Source organism: Vigna umbellata, chromosome 8 (genome assembly GCF_029865625.1).
Source record: "Vigna umbellata cultivar VRB3 chromosome 8, Vumbellata_1.0, whole genome shotgun sequence".
NCBI classification, from domain to species: Eukaryota; Viridiplantae; Streptophyta; class Magnoliopsida; order Fabales; family Fabaceae; genus Vigna; species Vigna umbellata.
In genome coordinates this window covers 43,458,945-43,474,890 of record NC_142172.1, presented here as the reverse complement: position 1 = coordinate 43,474,890, position 15,946 = coordinate 43,458,945, and the positions used below count along the sequence as shown (strand labels likewise).

At 34.5% G+C, this 15,946-nt stretch overlaps 1 protein-coding gene across 2 annotated transcripts; it reads left to right on the top strand.

The window, feature by feature from the left end:
- Positions 1-6,533: 6,533 nt before the first annotated feature.
- LOC124836188 (protein serine/threonine kinase) lies at positions 6,534-15,862 on the top strand. 2 transcript variants are annotated; one of them, XM_047311295.2, is made up of 16 exons: positions 6,539-6,814; positions 6,925-7,016; positions 7,234-9,342; positions 9,434-9,761; positions 9,860-10,075; positions 10,180-10,252; positions 10,344-10,549; positions 10,644-10,706; positions 11,172-11,380; positions 12,522-12,633; positions 12,746-13,267; positions 13,579-13,889; positions 13,978-14,221; positions 14,294-14,367; positions 14,877-15,015; positions 15,511-15,862. In XM_047311295.2, exons 1-16 carry the CDS (start codon positions 6,686-6,688, stop codon positions 15,658-15,660), a joined length of 4,977 nt encoding a protein of 1,658 aa, XP_047167251.2. In that variant the 5' UTR covers positions 6,539-6,685; the 3' UTR covers positions 15,661-15,862. The 2 variants fall into 2 exon arrangements, 1 of the variants encoding a protein (XP_047167251.2); XR_015781773.1 differs by lacking the exon at positions 14,294-14,367 and having other exon boundaries at positions 6,534-6,814; positions 15,511-15,651.
- The last annotated feature ends 84 nt before the right edge of the window (positions 15,863-15,946 follow it).

Below are 15,946 nucleotides of genomic sequence, written 5' to 3'. Positions count from 1 at the left end.
AACTTGTAACCTATAATCTGCAACCTGTAACTTGAAACCTATGACTTGTACCCTCTAACTTGTTACTTGTAACTAGCAACTCTTAACTTGTAACCTGTACCCTGTAATTTGTAACATGTAATATGTAGCCTGTAACTTATAACATGTAAAATGTAACCTGTAACATTGTAACTTGTAACTTAAAACTTGTAACTTGTAAATTGTAACTTGAAACCTGTCACCTATGGGGTGTAACCCGTGACGTGTAACCTGTAACTTGTAATTTGTAGCTTGTAACCTATAGTATGTAATCTGTAAAATGTAACTTGTCACTGGTAACCCGTAATAACTTGTAACTTTTAACTTGTAACCTGTGACTTGTAACTTGTAACTTGTACCCTGTAACCTGTAAGTTGTAACAAGTAACCTCTAACCTCTATCTTGTAACATGTAAAATGTAACCTGCAACATGTAACCTGTAACCTATAACTTGTAACATGTAACTTGTGACCTGTGACCTGCAACCTGCAACTTGTATCTTGTATCATGTATCCTGTATCATATATTTGTACCGTATAACTTGTAACCTGTGACATATACTGTAATCCTCTAACATGTAAACTGTAACATGTAACCTGTAACCTATAATCTGTAACATGTAGCATGTAACTTGTCATCTGTAACCTGTATAGTGTAACATTGTAACTTGTAACTTGTAAATTGAAGCTTGTAACTTGTAACTTGTAATTTGTAATTTCTAACTTGTAACTTGTAACTTGTACCTTGTAACCTGTAACTTAAAACTTTTAACATGTAACTTCTAACTTGTGACTTGTGACCTATGACCTATGACCTGTAACCTCTAACCCGTAACCTGTAACCTGTAATATGTAACCTGTAAGGCTGTAACATATAACTCGTAACATGTAACATGTGACCTGTCACTTGTCACCTCTAACCCGTAACCTGTAACCTGTAATATGTAACCTGTAAGGCTGTAACATATAACATGTAACATGTGACCTGTCACTTGTCATCTCTAATTCGTAACATGTAACTTGTATCCTTTAACTTGTAACCTATAATCTAAAACATGTAATATGTAATCATGTAACTTCTAACTTCTAATTTGTAATCTGTAATCTATAATTTATAATTTGTAATATGTAAAATCAACATTCACATTGCTCTGAATTTTGTTTGCTTTAACTTTAAATCTAACAACATAAACACAATCTTAGTGATAATATAAATCCAGTATTTTTTTTATCCTATCTATCTCTTATACGTCTTCTACCCAAGTGAAAAATTACCAATTTAGTATTATTAGAGTGTAATATTTGTAGATCGATAACAAAAAGAAAACATTATTTTACAGTTATTTAGTCATAAAGCACTTAGAATGATTCCTAAAATTACTATTGTAAAAGTCGATGAACTTATAAATAATTAATTTGTGATTGAATCACAATAAAACCATTATAGATATATTATGTTCACATTCCATTATGTTTTTCACGATTGTTTACATTTTTTTTATTGCAAGAAATTACTTATCGAAATAATTAGTGATTGATGGTGACATTGACAAATTTGATATCGTTCCACGATTTCTTTTATTGAATTATTTTTCTTTTTTTTATTGATGACTGTTTATATATGAATTTTTTTTTTCCAATACTAAATGTTGGAATATATGGTTCTTCTCTAGATCTGGTTGTTGAATATTTTTTGAGCAAAATTTATTTATTCAACTACCTTTTTAAACTTTTATTTTCCTAATTTATTTCAATAGTATTTTTAATTATCATGAATTAATTTGGTTAAATTATTTATTTTTATTTATTTTATAATTCTGTTTTTCTAATTAATTGTAAAAATATTTATAATCATTATGAATTAATTTGATTAGATTATTCTTTTCTTAATATTTATCGACTGATATAGAAATTCATTTAAACTATAATTCTATATCTCATTGGGCGTTATCAAAGCTTACTGAATTTTAAGTTTAATTTTGTGCATTTTCAATACACATTTAAAAACGGCACATTTAAAAACGGTTATTGTAAAAAATTCACAAATTTGTTAGATATCATCATTTGTGTCTGAATGACATTTTTTTCTTACAATTGAAAAATAGCTATATTTAATTGAAAAATATTTAAATTCATTATAAACTAAACTCATGTAATAAATACACTTCCTAATTGTTTTATATAGTTTTATAAAATATTGATGTTGATGTGTATGTTAAAAATGATAACTTGTATGAAAAAAGCGAGATAAAAATAAACGAGTTACACAGACAACAGTGAGAACTTTTCACCGACATGGTCACAAACAGTGATAGGAAAATGATCAGTTAGAAAGAAGCTTACCATTTGTTCATTATAAATCATAGATTTAATTTCATTGAAGAAAGGTAAATATATATATATATACTTTCCAATTTAATTTATCGAACTTTATCCGTGAATCAAATGAGATTTTAATATTTATTTAATTCATATGCCCGCAAAAAGTGTGGAATCCCCACGGGAGAAACCAGAATTAACTTCATGAAAAAACAACGACCCATGCTTTCATCTCTTCGTCTAAATTAAACCAAAAGCTATGCTAAACTGGTAGGTAGCTCTTATTCATTCTTGCTTTTACTAAAACGAATAATCTCCGGGAAAATATTTGTTAGGTAATAATGTTCATAAAAAATAAAGTTACGTTGTCATAACATGTGTTGTTTAAATATAAAATTTATAAGAAACTAAAATTTAAGATCGTGGAAAATAACTAAATTACTTAAAATAATATAATTTTAAATTTTACTTGAAATAAAAAAAGTAAGAATATGAATTTGTTTATTAACTATTTTCTTATATATATTTTTAGCTCAGTTGTGATTGAGACATTATGATCTTGATTTTAGTTGGAACATCATCTACTAGTCATAGTTGATTTTATGTTCTTTCTATTCATGTAAGACGAAGCTTCTTTCAAACAAAAATTAATCGTGATTAATTTCGATTATATCACCAAGATTATTCTTTTTCCCATAAACAAATCTTATTTATCAATTGTAGTTAGTTTTTTTTTTGTTAATATTAGTAATTCTTTTCAATCAAGGTCAACTATAATTTTATTTATTTATTAATATCAATTAAGATAATTTTGTAGTTGTTATTTAATTAATGTTGATGAAAATATACCTTAGTCAAATATGTTTTTAGTGCGTAAAATTAAAATTTGTTAAATTCCAAGTTTGATATTGTAAGGGCCTGAAAATATATGACAGTTGGGCCTTATGTTGAAGTAGTCAGACCCATAACACTAAGGGCACTATGACCTTAGAAGGGGCTTTTCAGATATGAGCTCATTATCTCAGTTTCTCATTCTCTCTCTAAAAAGCTTGTTCCTCCATTTCTCTCTGCCTTCTCTCTACCTTTCCCTCACGTTTAGTGGTTGTATGTTGGATTAGGTGGTGCTGAAGTGACCGCGGCGTAGAGACATTCGCAACCATCCGAATAGATTTTTCGTTCTTCAGCGGGTAAATAGCTCTTCATTGTTCTCCGTTGTTTGGGACCTAGGGCAAGTTGCATGTGCCTAGTGTACCCTTCTTTATGTTTTCCCCCGTTCATTCTAGCTATAAGAGTTGTTCTTGGTCACCGCATTGCGGGTTGTAGGGTGTTGTCTAGATTATTCGCGTGTGGGGTACTGGAGTTGTGGGTCTTAGAGCTGAGCAAAGAAGTTCCAAGGTAAGGGTAACTAGGTTTTCTTTAAGTTTATTATTATGAAATGTGCAAATGTGCTGATCTTTGTGCAATTATGTTGTTTTGGTTGAAATTGTGTTTCTGAGATTTGTTGTATGAACTTTATGCTGGAAATTTGTTACTGTGGATTTGGTTGGGCTGAGGTGATATTTGAGATTGATATGTTTGATGTATGCACTATTTTGAGTAAACTGATAGTGTTTTGGGGTCACTTGAGAGGAAGTGAGGTAGTGGTTTTGGGAAGTAGGGGTTCTAGGCACAATTGGACTGTGGGGACATCTTAGGCAAGTCATTTGTGACCTGTTATGATCATAAAACTGGACTAGAACATGTTAGAAGTGGTAAAAATCGAAATTGGGTCCTTAAGTTGTGGAAATTGATGTTCGAAAGACAAAACTTGATCTTAATCACTTTAGAATGGCAGTAGGAATGTTCAGAACCATTTAGATGAGTTTAGTTAAGTATAAAACAAGAATTAAGGGTGTTAGAAGTTAGTAAAAATGGTTAGGTGTTGTTCATAATTCTGCAGAAATTCTGCAGAATTATGCAGTTTCGCAACTGATAACCGTTCGGTCGTAATAGCATTCGGTCTTAAGTGGAGTTCAGCCTTAGTACTCCGTCTTGTTGAGCGTTCGGTCTTAGCGTCTGTCTTAGCGTTCGGTCTGAGGTGGAGTTCGGCCTTAGTGCTCTGTCTTGTTGAGTGTTCGGTCGAAATAACATTCGGTCTTAGTGCTCAGTCTTAAGTGGAATTCGACCTTAGTGCTCTTTCTTGTTGAGCGTTCGGTCTTAGTGGATGGTCTCAGGTAGCGTTCGGTCTCTTAAAGAGAGTTTGGTCTCTTAAGTAGCGCACGGTCTTAGTGGGTGGTCTTGGTAGCGTTCGATCTTAGTGGATGGTCTCTTAAGTGGCATTCGGTCTCCGGTAGCGTTTGGTCTCTCTTAGTGAGCGGTCCTGAATAATGTTCGGTCACTTCTTCAGTCTTACCATTTATGGACCGTTCGGTCCTGTCCTTTGGGAAGTGAGATACCGTTCGGTCTCCCCCATTCACAGGTCTTGCCCTTTAAGTGTTGATGTTTCCTGTTCGACTTTTATTCCTGTTTATTCCAGTATGCTATTTTACTTAATAATTCCAGTTGCTTTAAGGGTTTATATGTGCATCAACATGTTGGTGTTAGAGTGGAAAGTATTAGTATTGGACGTAATTCCATGATCCTCGAGGGGGATACATGGTGGTGCCCTTTCACTGTGTTTAGAATGATTTGCACGGTAGCTCAGTCTTGGAGATTTTCTTGACGCTCCAATGGTCTTTCATTCTCAAGTAGAGAGGATTAATCCATGTGGTGAGGAGTAGTAGGAGGTCCTAGTCTTGGGTGCTTCCAGTATGGCCCAAGGTGAGTGATAACGGACTAACCTCGTGAGTGTGGTAAGATGAAACCCATTGACAATGGCTTTACAAAGCAGTAGAAGCCACCACGAGTGCATAACCCGCCATAGCTCGACAATCATTCTAAGTCCGGGCGAGTCAAGTTTAAGTGCAACAAGTCATGTTTGTATAGTATAGTATATTCGCCTTTACTTGCATGTTGCCTATGTCTGTTATTAACATGATTTTTATATCTAGCTCACCCTTGCTTGTGTGTTTGTGTTTGCTTAGGTATGTTTTCTTTTGCAATGATCATCCACTTGGAGGTGAGCAGAGATGGATGAGGTGCCTCTAGAGCAGGCTTTGGAGGAAAGCGATGTTGCGGCTTAGTCTCTTAGTATTTCTTGTATTTTGAATTACTATTTAGGTGTTAAGGATTCTCCCGGTGACTCCTATCCTTTTGAAACACTCTACTTGCATTTAAGTTTTAAATTATGTCTCGTTCTGGGATGATTGTAAGCTTAACTACTTTGTTTAGAGTGTACTCTAACTGTTCTCTTTTATTTAAATGTGAACTTACTAGAGCTTCTATATAATATGGAATGTTACATATTTTTTTATCTAAAACTTAAAAAATAATTAAATATAGAAATTTTAATTTGATTTTTTAAATGATTCATATTTGAATATAAATAGTATAAACAATTTAAATATTAAGTTAAAACATTATTTAACATGGAAAAAACATTTTACACTTTTAAATTTAAATGATTATATTTATTCGTTTTTTTTTAATTTTAAAATTATTTTGTGTGGAAATATATGACAGAGACAAAAAATTTGAGACTAAAAACTTATTTTATCTTATATGCATTAGAATTGTATTTTTATTAGTTTCAATTAGACTTTTGTTTTCCAACATTTAAAAAGAAATTCAACTAATGGAAAAAGTTTTATTGACACGAATAAATCTATTTTTCCATGATGTAAATCAAGATTTTTTAATTTAATATTGATGAGTTATTTTCTAATTAATATTGACTAATGTTAATTAAATTTTTTCTTTTAAAAATTTGTAGTGATATAATAATTACCTTATTGAATTTATAAAGATTATTTTTCTATGAATGTGTTATTTGATAGAAAAATTTCTATTTAATGATAAATGAAATACTCTAGTCAAAATTATAAAATTAAAATATAATAAATTTGAATTATTTATTTAAATAAGATATTTAAAAAATTATATAATTTAAAATGAAAGAAATTCGAAAAGTGTAACAAATCAAACTATTTATAATACTTAGGTGGAATTTCTTGGTATTAAGTTAGTCTTTATAAAAAAATTGATGGATTTAATGGTTATTTACTAGTAGTATAAATATTCTTACACTATTAGTTAATTAAAATGTTTGCGCTGGATTGGGAGTTTACTACCTGTATTTACTTGTGCTATGAAATGACTGAATTGACCTTCATATTTAACACCGGAGAAGAGAGCGTCGACGGTGGGAGAAGCATGAGTGAATCAGAGAGAGGGCATGAGAAATGGGTGAGTTGACTCAGTAGAGCGAATCGATGGAGGAAGAGAGTGAATGCTTCGAGTGCCTCCAACTTCGAATAAAGTCGGATTTCTCGGAGCAAGTCTTCTTCAATTATGCCATCTCCAATTCTGCTTTTCCTTTCGGATCCTCAGCTATCGTCAATGTCTATCTCTCTCTCTCTCTCTCTCTCTCTCATTCAATTTCTTGATAAATTTTTATTTTTAACTTAATATATTTCATTTTAATTTCCTTTTCTTCTTTTTGGAAAAATAGATTTCTGGTACAACTGATGTAGAAGCTTCGGGCGGTCAATTTATATTGCAATACATGCCGAGTCGTGATAAGAATTGTTTTATCAATTATGTGTAAGATTTTTGTTCTGCATTTTTGGTGCTGATTACTTTTCTTTTTTAATTTTAATGATGATACTTTGTGATATGTTTTGACATGGTCTGTTTGTGCTTTTGTTGCATTCTTTTAATTAAAATCTGGAAAAGAAAATGTATTCTTGTTTTAGTCTTTGGTTAGATTTGTTGTTGGCTGGTGGAAATTGGAAGTGATAAAATCTTCCTCTTTATGCAGAAATGAATATAGTTTGGACAGTGGTGAAATTACTACTGGGAGTGGTGATCCTGATATTGGTGGAAGTAAAAATGATGTTATTAAGGGTAGAATTACTTCATCAGATGATTCTGACTGTGACAAAGTTTTTTCTGGAAACACAAATTGTAGTCATTCTGGAAGGTTTTCTTGCTTGAGGACAATCACCTCACTCTTGCCGATTGCTCATGTGGGAAATTCTTCCTATTCTACGTTTCAAAAGGTGTCCTCTGATTTCTTGTCTGGGCTAATCGAAGACCATGTCTTAAATTCACTTGATCTCTTCATTGAAGAGAAAGGATCTGGACGGGACAGTATAAATTTCCTGGGTTTAATTGGGTTGCCATCATTTGAAGAGGATGCTTTGCCAGGCTCTTTGAGGCATCCTAACATAGCTCCAGTCCTTGCAATTTTTAAAACATCCGATCATGTTAATGTGGTGCTTCCAAAGACTCCATACAACTTGGAAAGTATTCTTCATTTTAATCCCAATTCCTTAAAATCTGATTGGCATAGAAGATTTCTTATATATCAACTACTCTCAGCCTTATCGTACCTACATGGTTTAGGGGTTTCTCATGGTAATATATGCCCATCCAATATCATGTTGAGTGATTCGTTATGGTGTTGGCTGAGATTATGGAATGAGCCCGTATTGGAATCTAATTTAACTTTGCAGGAGAGTGAAAGCGTTAATTCTGAACCTGCAAGAATTGGTTGTTGTAATGTTGGTTGTCATTCTTATGGCCTTTATGCTGATCTAAAGCTTTCTCCAACAATAGATTGGCATGCTTGCTTTCAGCAGTGGTGGAGAGGAGAACTAAGTAATTTTGAATATTTACTCATCTTAAACAGATTAGCAGGAAGAAGGTGGGGGGACCATACATTTCATCCAGTAATGCCTTGGGTAATTGATTTTAGCTCAAAACCTGATGATAATTGTGATGTAGGGTGGCGCGACTTGAGCAAGAGTAAATGGCGCTTGGCAAAAGGTGATGAACAATTGGATTTCACATATTCAACATCTGAAATCCCTCATCATGTATCAGATGAATGTCTGTCTGAATTGGCTGTCTGCAGTTATAAAGCAAGAAGACTGCCTTTGAGTGTTCTGAGAATGGCTGTTCGTTCTGTGTATGAACCTAATGAGTATCCTTCCACAATGCAGAGGCTCTATCAATGGACTCCCGATGAATGCATTCCAGAGTTTTACTGTGATGCTCAAATTTTTATATCAATACATGATGGTATGGCTGATTTGGCTGTACCCTCTTGGGCAGAGAGTCCTGAGGATTTCATTAAATTGCATTTTGATGCATTAGAAAGTGATAGGGTGTCATTTCAGCTCCATCATTGGATAGATATAACCTTTGGTTACAAAATGTCTGGCCAGGAAGCTATCGCTGCTAAGAATGTTATGCTTCCTCTATCAGAACCCTCAATGCCAAGATCAACAGGACGTCGTCAGCTCTTTACACAACCACACCCCATACGTCATGCCACTACCAAAACAAAACGTCACAGTTCCAATAAATATGCCAAAGTTTGGAGTCAGGCATATGAAATGCACCGAGAGACATCTCTTCTAGCTGGAACTGCTTATCTACAAGAACTAGAGCAAGCATCTAAATTTTCTGAACATGCTAGGCATTTGAATGCCTGTTACCATTATCCCTCAAATCAAATGACGGGGAAGAACATCTCATCTTTGAGAGATCCAACAACAAAGACATTTAGTGAAAATATAAGCAAACTATCTTTGATTGACAGAAATTACCAGGTACCTTATAAAATGAATCTAATTTCTTTTCTTCAACATATGAAAGAGGAAGATGAAGGCTCCTTAGGGTATCCAGACTTGCTACTCTGGAAGCAGAAATTATCTTCTTCAAGACTTTGCTCTGAAGATGTTGCTGGGGACATATTTTCTATTGGTTGTCTCTTGGCTGAACTTCATCTTTCCAGGCCACTCTTTGATCCAATCTCATTGTCGATATACTTGGAAGATGGAACCTTTCCAGGATTTCTGCAGGATCTACCTCCTAATATTAGATTACTTGTTGAAGCATGCATCCAAAAGGATTGGACGAGGTATCATTGTGTTTGCACACATACAACCGACTTTTTGTGGTTGTTTTTTTTGTCTATCTATGTTAATTAAGTATTTATTTTTGCTATATAGGAGGCCTTCTACAAAATTTCTACTGGAATCACCTTATTTTCCAAAGAGTGTCAAGTCCTCCTACTTGTTTCTTGCTCCACTTCAGCTTGTAGCTAAAGACGAAACCCGTCTTCGTTATGCTGCAAATCTTGCAAAGTGTGGAGCCCTCAGGGAAATGGGTGCATTCGCAACTGAAATGTGCACTACTTATTGCTTACCGCTTATTGTGAATGCTGTGAGTGATGTTGAAGCCGAATGGGCATATATGCTTCTGAAGGAATTCATGAAATGCTTAACAGTGCCAGCAGTGAAAACATTAATCCTGCCAACAATACAGAAAATTTTACAGGCAAGTTGCTCACTTGATTTTGTGGTTTTGTTTAGCCTGTGGATTTTTCCCTTTTTTTCTAAAAAGAAATAGAAATCTTAGAAGACATATTTTTACAGACCACAGGTTATTTACGATTAAAGGTTGCACTTCTACAAGATTCATTTGTGAGGGAAATATGGAATCAAGTTGGTAAACAAGCATACCTGGAAACTATTCATCCATTGGTCTTGTCAAACTTGTACAATTCTCCAGATAAAAGTTCAGCTGCCTCTGCTTCAGTGCTTCTAATCAGTTCTAGCGAGGAGCTTGGAGTACCTATTACCATCCATCAGGTTTTTCGGTTTTGCAACAATCTTCCATACTACGTTTTCCTTCATCCACATTCTTCAATCCTACTTATGTGTGAACATTATTGTTTTTCTCATTCTTGAATCAGACTATCTTGCCTCTTGTTCACTGCTTTGGGAAAGGACTATGTGCTGATGGCATTGATGTGCTGGTCAGAATTGGTATTCTTAGTTTATTGACTTTTGTATTTTTCTATCTTTCCTCCACTTGGACCTTCAATTTATAATGCCCTTCCATTTTTTGAGTTCTCAGGTGGCATTTTTGGGGAATTGTTTATTGTCAAACAGTTGGTACCTTTACTCAAAAATGTTGTTCGTTCCTTCATTGATGTGTCATGCATGAATAAGCCTGATCCTGTCCAGAGTTGGACTGCTTTGGCACTTATTGATTGCATGATGACTTTAGATGGCCTTGTAGCTTACCTGACAGAAGAGGTCATTGTAAAGCAGCTTCTTGAAGTATGTTTCTTATTGCTTTTAGGTTTCAAAATGCTTTAATTGCCAATAAATACTGCGTAACAGCTTATTGTTCAATTTACTGAAAAATACACAGGATCTAAGTTGCATACACATAGGGGTTCTTATGCAGAAACATATGGACATTGCAGTGCTTCAGGTTCTTCAAATTATCCATTGGTTTGTTTTGGATCCATCACTCATTCCTTGATTCTGTTGGCTCTAATTGGCATCTTAGCTTAAACCCTTGCCAGGGACTCTAACTTTTTAGTCACAAGTCACTGGGTAATGAGACAGTTATATGTGGAAACATCAGAATTATTTTATGATTTGTTTTAATTGGAAGGACAAAAATAAAGTGTTACGGTTGTCAATGATTTTGTTCATTGGTTCATGGCCATTAAACTTATCATTGTGCTTAAAACAAAATTTGACACTCCTTCCAAACTGTTTTTTCACAATTCCCCAAAGTTGTAGTTCAAACAGATTGATTGCTCTGGCCTTTTATTTGACCTGAACCCTGCCAGTGTGGTGATGTCTGCTCCTTTTCATCATCATAATGCATCTCATTCTATTGATAATCACTTAAATTGTTAAATGATCCTAGTTGCCTTCCCCCTTTCAGATTGCTGCCTCTACTCTTTTTGGAATTTGTCAGCGGATTGGAGCAGATTTAACAGCATTGCATATTCTTCCAAAACTTAAAGAACTATTTGATGAGCTGGCTTTCTCCCAGGAAGTTTCTAAAGGTTCAACTTCTGTTAGCAAAAACTTGAAGGCTAGCAAAATAAAAATTGGAGGGGACTTGCATATTGAAAGTCGTACGGATCTAGTGTGAGTTTCAGTTATGCTTTCTAGGCTAGGTGTTATACTGGCAAATTACTCTCCTGCTATTCACTGCAAAATTATAAGAACTCTTGGTAGAGAAATGGAAATAGTAAATAAGAAAATTGACGGAGAAGGAATCATGCAAGACTAAATAGATTGAATAAATTGAGTCATATTAGTGGTTTATGTCAAATATAAAAGTACTGTGCTAAACCTCTTTATAATTTAAGGTGATATGACCATATGTGATTTGAAGATTTCCCCCACAAGAAATGCCGGATCACTTTGATAGAACCACTATCTTTGGCTAGGCAATCTCATTGTTAACTGTGTAGGGATGCTTTTCTTTGTAATATTATTTTAGTTCTGTATCTTCAGCTTCACTTATTAATTCATATGATATTTTACAGCTGTAAAAGCTTGTAAAACAATCTCTATTGCTTTGATAAAATTCAGAGCACAGTATCTCAAGACAACAACTCTATTTTTCACCTTTGGCTTCATATCTTTCTTCCAATTCTAATAAGGAAAATCCATATTTCTAACACAATAAAAATTAAATGCATTATGTAATATGCTTAACTAAACAAATATATAATAATAAATTCCACGAGTACGTTCCTAAAGATCCTTACTAATCTAGTTTTTCAACCCAGTTGCAATGTCCTGTTTTGGAAAAGTTATGCAAATTTCTACCTGATTTAATATATTGCATCTTGTAGTGTCCCACCTATCATCAGTATTCGGAGTTAATTATCATAATTTGAGACACAAGCAAAACTATAGATTTGAAAGATAAATTATTTCCGTTAAATCATCATTTCTTGGAGACACAAGCTTATAGTCTTTTCTTTCAAGTAAAAAATGTCCTATGCTCTGCACATTCTACTGAAACCATGGGAGTTAATTTGGACATGATGTTGGGCATTGCAAATCGTCAAACGTGCTTTTGCACTATTATGGGAAAATGCAATTGGATCATTAAATCAAGTTTGTCATCAAATTGCATTGATTCCCTACTGTAAATAGGTTGTATCTTGACCTCCTAGAGTCACTTTCAAGTTTATTTTGTTTTATGACATGCCACTTCAATTGGCCTTGTTTTTTCTTTTAGAGTGTATAAAAAAGTCTTCTTGGTCATATGTAGGTTGGTCCTCTATCCTTCCTTTGCATCTCTTCTTGGGATAGAGAAACTTCGTCAATGCTGTGCTACTTGGTTGATTCTTGAACAGTATCTTCTACATCATCATAATTGGAAGGTATGATGCTATACATTTTTCTTTTCTTTTCCCCTATGTGAATGGAAAATTACATGGTTTTATTGGTGTTATAACTTCTTGTTTGCTTATTTCTAAACCTATTGTGATTCAGTGGGAATATGCAGGAGAATCATCAAAAAATGGTTCAGAAATTATTCTTGCCAGAAGACCGGTAATATCCCAAGGATTTACATCTGAATACAATCCTGCAAAGCTGTTGCTTAATGGAGTTGGATGGTCAATTCCACAATCCCAAGGAAGTAGAAGTGCCAGAAATTTGATTCCTCAAAGACGACCATTTAAAGTTCATCAAAGTCCAGTAGTAGTGCATGAAGGAATGACATACCAAATGAACCAAGAACCCTGGTTTTGGTTCCCTAGTCCAGCCACCATCTGGGATGGGCCTGAATTTCTTGGGAGGGTGGGGATTCAGAAAGATGATCTGCCATGGAAGATCAGAGCATCTGTTATATACTCTATACGCGCACATCATGGAGCTCTAAGGTCTCTGGCTGTTAACCAAGATGAATGCACTGTTTTTACTGCTGGAATTGGTCAAGGATACAAGGGAACTGTTCAGAAATGGGAATTGAGCCGAACTAACTGTTTGTCCGGCTATTATGGCCATGAGGAGGTTTGTTTTGTTATTCTTTGCTGAAAATGACATTCTTCAACCATGGAGAACTGCTGCATGGTATAGATCCCTGTAGTGTGTGTGTGTGTGTGTGTATTACTATAGGAGAGAACTAAACGGTACTGTCATGGATCAACTCTGGTTTCAAATTATCAATATCCAAATTGCATAGTAAAAAGTGGAGGACGATGGATGACTATTTAAAACAAAACAGATTACAATGTGACTTAATATATGAGCAACTAGTCCAATAAAATACAATTAATTAGTTTAGTTGATCTATGAACTACTCATTACTTCTCCAATTTCAGGTTGTGAATGATATTTGCGTCTTATCATCAAGTGGAAGAGTGGCATCTTGTGATGGAACAATTCACATTTGGAATAGCCAAACAGGGAAGCAAATATTAGTATTTGCTGAGTCGCAAACAGAATCTAGCCATCCTACAAGCCATCCATCCTCTGGATCAAAGATAAATAGTGACCAGGCAAATGTGCTGAATTTGAATACACTATCAAATGGAATATTGTCTAGTGCTTTCGATTCAAGTCTTTATACTTGTATGCATCAATTATGCTCCACTGAAACTCTTGTAGTTGGCACTGGAAATGGTTCTCTGAGGTAAAATTAACTCTTCATAATGAATGTCATTTCAATAAGATATTTAGAAAAATATGTTAATGCCTACCGACTTTTGAATCTTGTACAGGTTCATTGATGTTTCTCGAGGTCAAAAGCTTCATATCTGGAGAGGCGAATCTACTGAATCTAGTTTTCCTTCACTTATTTCTGCCATCTGCTCTACTGGCTCTGACAAGATGCAAGCAGGTGGAATTTCCTCTTCGCCGTCTTTTATTGCAGCTGGGCTAAGTTCTGGGCACTGTAAATTATTTGATGCTAAGAGTGGAAATGTCATTAGCTCTTGGCGAGCTCACGATGGATACGTGACAAAGGTATTTTGTTGAAAATATAAGGTTTACGTAATTTGATTTTACACACAGCTTCATCCATGTCTTTGTCTATAGTTGGCAGCACCGGAAGAACATCTGCTCATTTCCAGCTCTCTGGACAGAACTTTACGAGTCTGGGATATAAGAATGTAAGAGCTATCAAGATTGTATGACCATTTAAAACTGTCTCTCTTAATTTGAGAGATTAAATTTTGTGCATTTGGACACATGAAAGTGGTTGATTGAGGTTTGAATAATTATTACCCCTTATTGCATATATTCCTGATTGTAGTTAATAAACTATTTGGTAATAACGGTAAGAATATTTTCTTAAGGTGCAGGTGACCTGGTGCATATAGTTTCGCGTAGGAAATTAAAGAATTCATCAACTATCAAGATTAGCAAACCAAAAAAAAACTAACTGGACCTCTACTCTTCTCTGTTTATTTCTTCATTGTATGTCCGTATTGGAGTGTTGGACTTTCATTATGTGTCAGTTGTTTCTCGTTCATAATTTGAGTCTGTGCAGACTGTGCTTCATATATTGCATGCTTTTATTTGAAGATGTATTATCACAAGAACGTAAATGAAAGTGATCAGCTTTCTTCCTCATTTCCAGAAGGATATATCTTGAAGCTCGTTTTTACTACCCTTGCAGGAATTTGCCGTCGCAGCCCGTTATTTTCAGAGGTCATTCAGATGGTATATGCAGCTTCTCCGTTTGGGGCCATGATGTTATTTCGATTTCCCGGAGTAGGATTGGGCTTCTCTCCTTGTCAAAATCTGCCAATGAAGCAGTAAGCTTCTCTTTTAAGGACCCACAACATGACAGGAATAGGAATTAAGAAGGAATATCGTTTGTCTAGCATTTAATTTAAATGTTAATATGATGGTTCATTATTGCTTTAGTTGTATCTTGTTGCTTTATGCGATCCTTCTTGCTGATTCAAGGTTTCAGCTTCTTGATAAAATATGAATCTGCTTTTACATTTGCTTAAATCCCAACTTCCAGCCACTCATCTCTTCTTCACAGATTTAGCAATTCATATGCTTGAGATGTTGTGTCTTGCAGCCTTAAAGTGACTATATTCCGTGGCTTGAGTTCTCAGCCATATGAGCCTGAATTCTTTTATGTTTGCTATGCATCTATTTGATTCATTTGAGGTTCCTCCCTTGCTTTTATGTTAATTTCTTTTGGTACTCATCACGAAGAAAGCCCGATAACTATACAGATCTAGTTTTGTGCTCAGATTTTGAAATTTGTTTCCTGATTATATGATTCCATGACGCAGGATGGGCAGCACCATATTATCCCCCAGAGACTCTACGTTTCTGATAACGGTCAGAGAAGCTTGTCAGCGTTATCAAGTATTAGTATACTTCCATTCTCCCGATTGTTTCTCATTGGAACCGAAGATGGTTATCTGAGAATCTGTTGTTAAATATACTTCACCGTTTTCCTTATCTTTCTCTGTACGTATGAATGATCAGCCATATCAGAGGAACCAACTGCATAGTACATAATTTAATGCTACTCATCGGTTCAGGCTTTCAGCCAAAATGTCCCTGTATAATTGTCTTTTTTATTATTTCATGAGATCTCAACTTTGAAGTAAAAAATTGGTTGTTGGTTTCCTAGTCTAATTGTGCCCCTTGTATATTTTTGACACAATGATGTTCTGATTATTCAAACTTGTATTTGGGATGTGTGAACCGTCACGTAGAAAT

What these genes read in the sequence shown, in the direction of transcription:
- LOC124836188 (XM_047311295.2), top strand. Translation starts at nt 6,686, where the DNA reads ATGGAGGAAGAGAGTGAATGCTTCGAGTGCCTCCAACTTCGAATAAAG. An exon ending in GAAAGTCGTACGGATCTAGT is followed by an intron (nt 11,381 to 12,521) that starts GTGAGTTTCAGT and finishes GGTCATATGTAG; the next exon opens with GTTGGTCCTCTATCCTTCCT. An exon ending in ACTGGAAATGGTTCTCTGAG is followed by an intron (nt 13,890 to 13,977) that starts GTAAAATTAACT and finishes AATCTTGTACAG; the next exon opens with GTTCATTGATGTTTCTCGAG.